The 410-nt window shown below is 72.4% G+C and overlaps 1 protein-coding gene across 1 annotated transcript in view; it reads left to right on the forward strand.

Annotated features, from left to right (window-relative positions):
• Positions 1 to 108: 108 nt before the first annotated feature.
• Positions 109 to 410, forward strand: part of SNRNP48 (small nuclear ribonucleoprotein 48kDa (U11/U12)) — a gene marked incomplete at its 5' end in the record, with an annotated part of 7,709 nt that continues 7,407 nt past the window's right edge. The window contains one exon of the mRNA XM_010131758.1: positions 109 to 169. Within this exon, the coding sequence (XP_010130060.1) occupies positions 109 to 169 (61 nt within the window). The remainder of the gene's footprint in view (positions 170 to 410) is intronic.

A 410-nucleotide genomic window follows, 5' to 3' on the forward strand; every position in this document is an offset into this window, starting at 1 on the left:
GGCGGCAGCGGCCTGAGGGCGCGGGCGGGGTGTCACCGCTGGGCGGGGTCACCAGCCGGTGTCGCTGGGGTGGCCCCGGGGCCTTGACTGAGCCGCTTGGTCCCGCAGGCTGAGATGTACGACTCCAGCTTTTTCTACGAAAACCTGAAGGTTCCCACCGTCGCTATGGGTGAGCGGCAGCGGGGGCTTTGCCTGACGGCACCGTACCCGACCCCCGGGGGGGGGGGGGGGGGGGGCGCCGAGGAGCTGAGAGGAGACGCGGTGTGGGAGCGCGGGTGCGGGACTGAGGGGAGACCCCCGGGGAGGTGCAGAGGATGCGGGGAGATCCCGGGGCAGGGACAGAGGATAGGGCTGAGGGCAGACCCCATGAGGCACAGGCTGGCTCCCCGCCGGAGCTGGACACCCCCACG

The sequence above is a fragment of the Buceros rhinoceros genome, unplaced genomic scaffold (genome assembly GCF_000710305.1).
Source record: "Buceros rhinoceros silvestris isolate BGI_N320 unplaced genomic scaffold, ASM71030v1 scaffold39702, whole genome shotgun sequence".
Taxonomy (NCBI): domain Eukaryota; kingdom Metazoa; phylum Chordata; class Aves; order Bucerotiformes; family Bucerotidae; genus Buceros; species Buceros rhinoceros.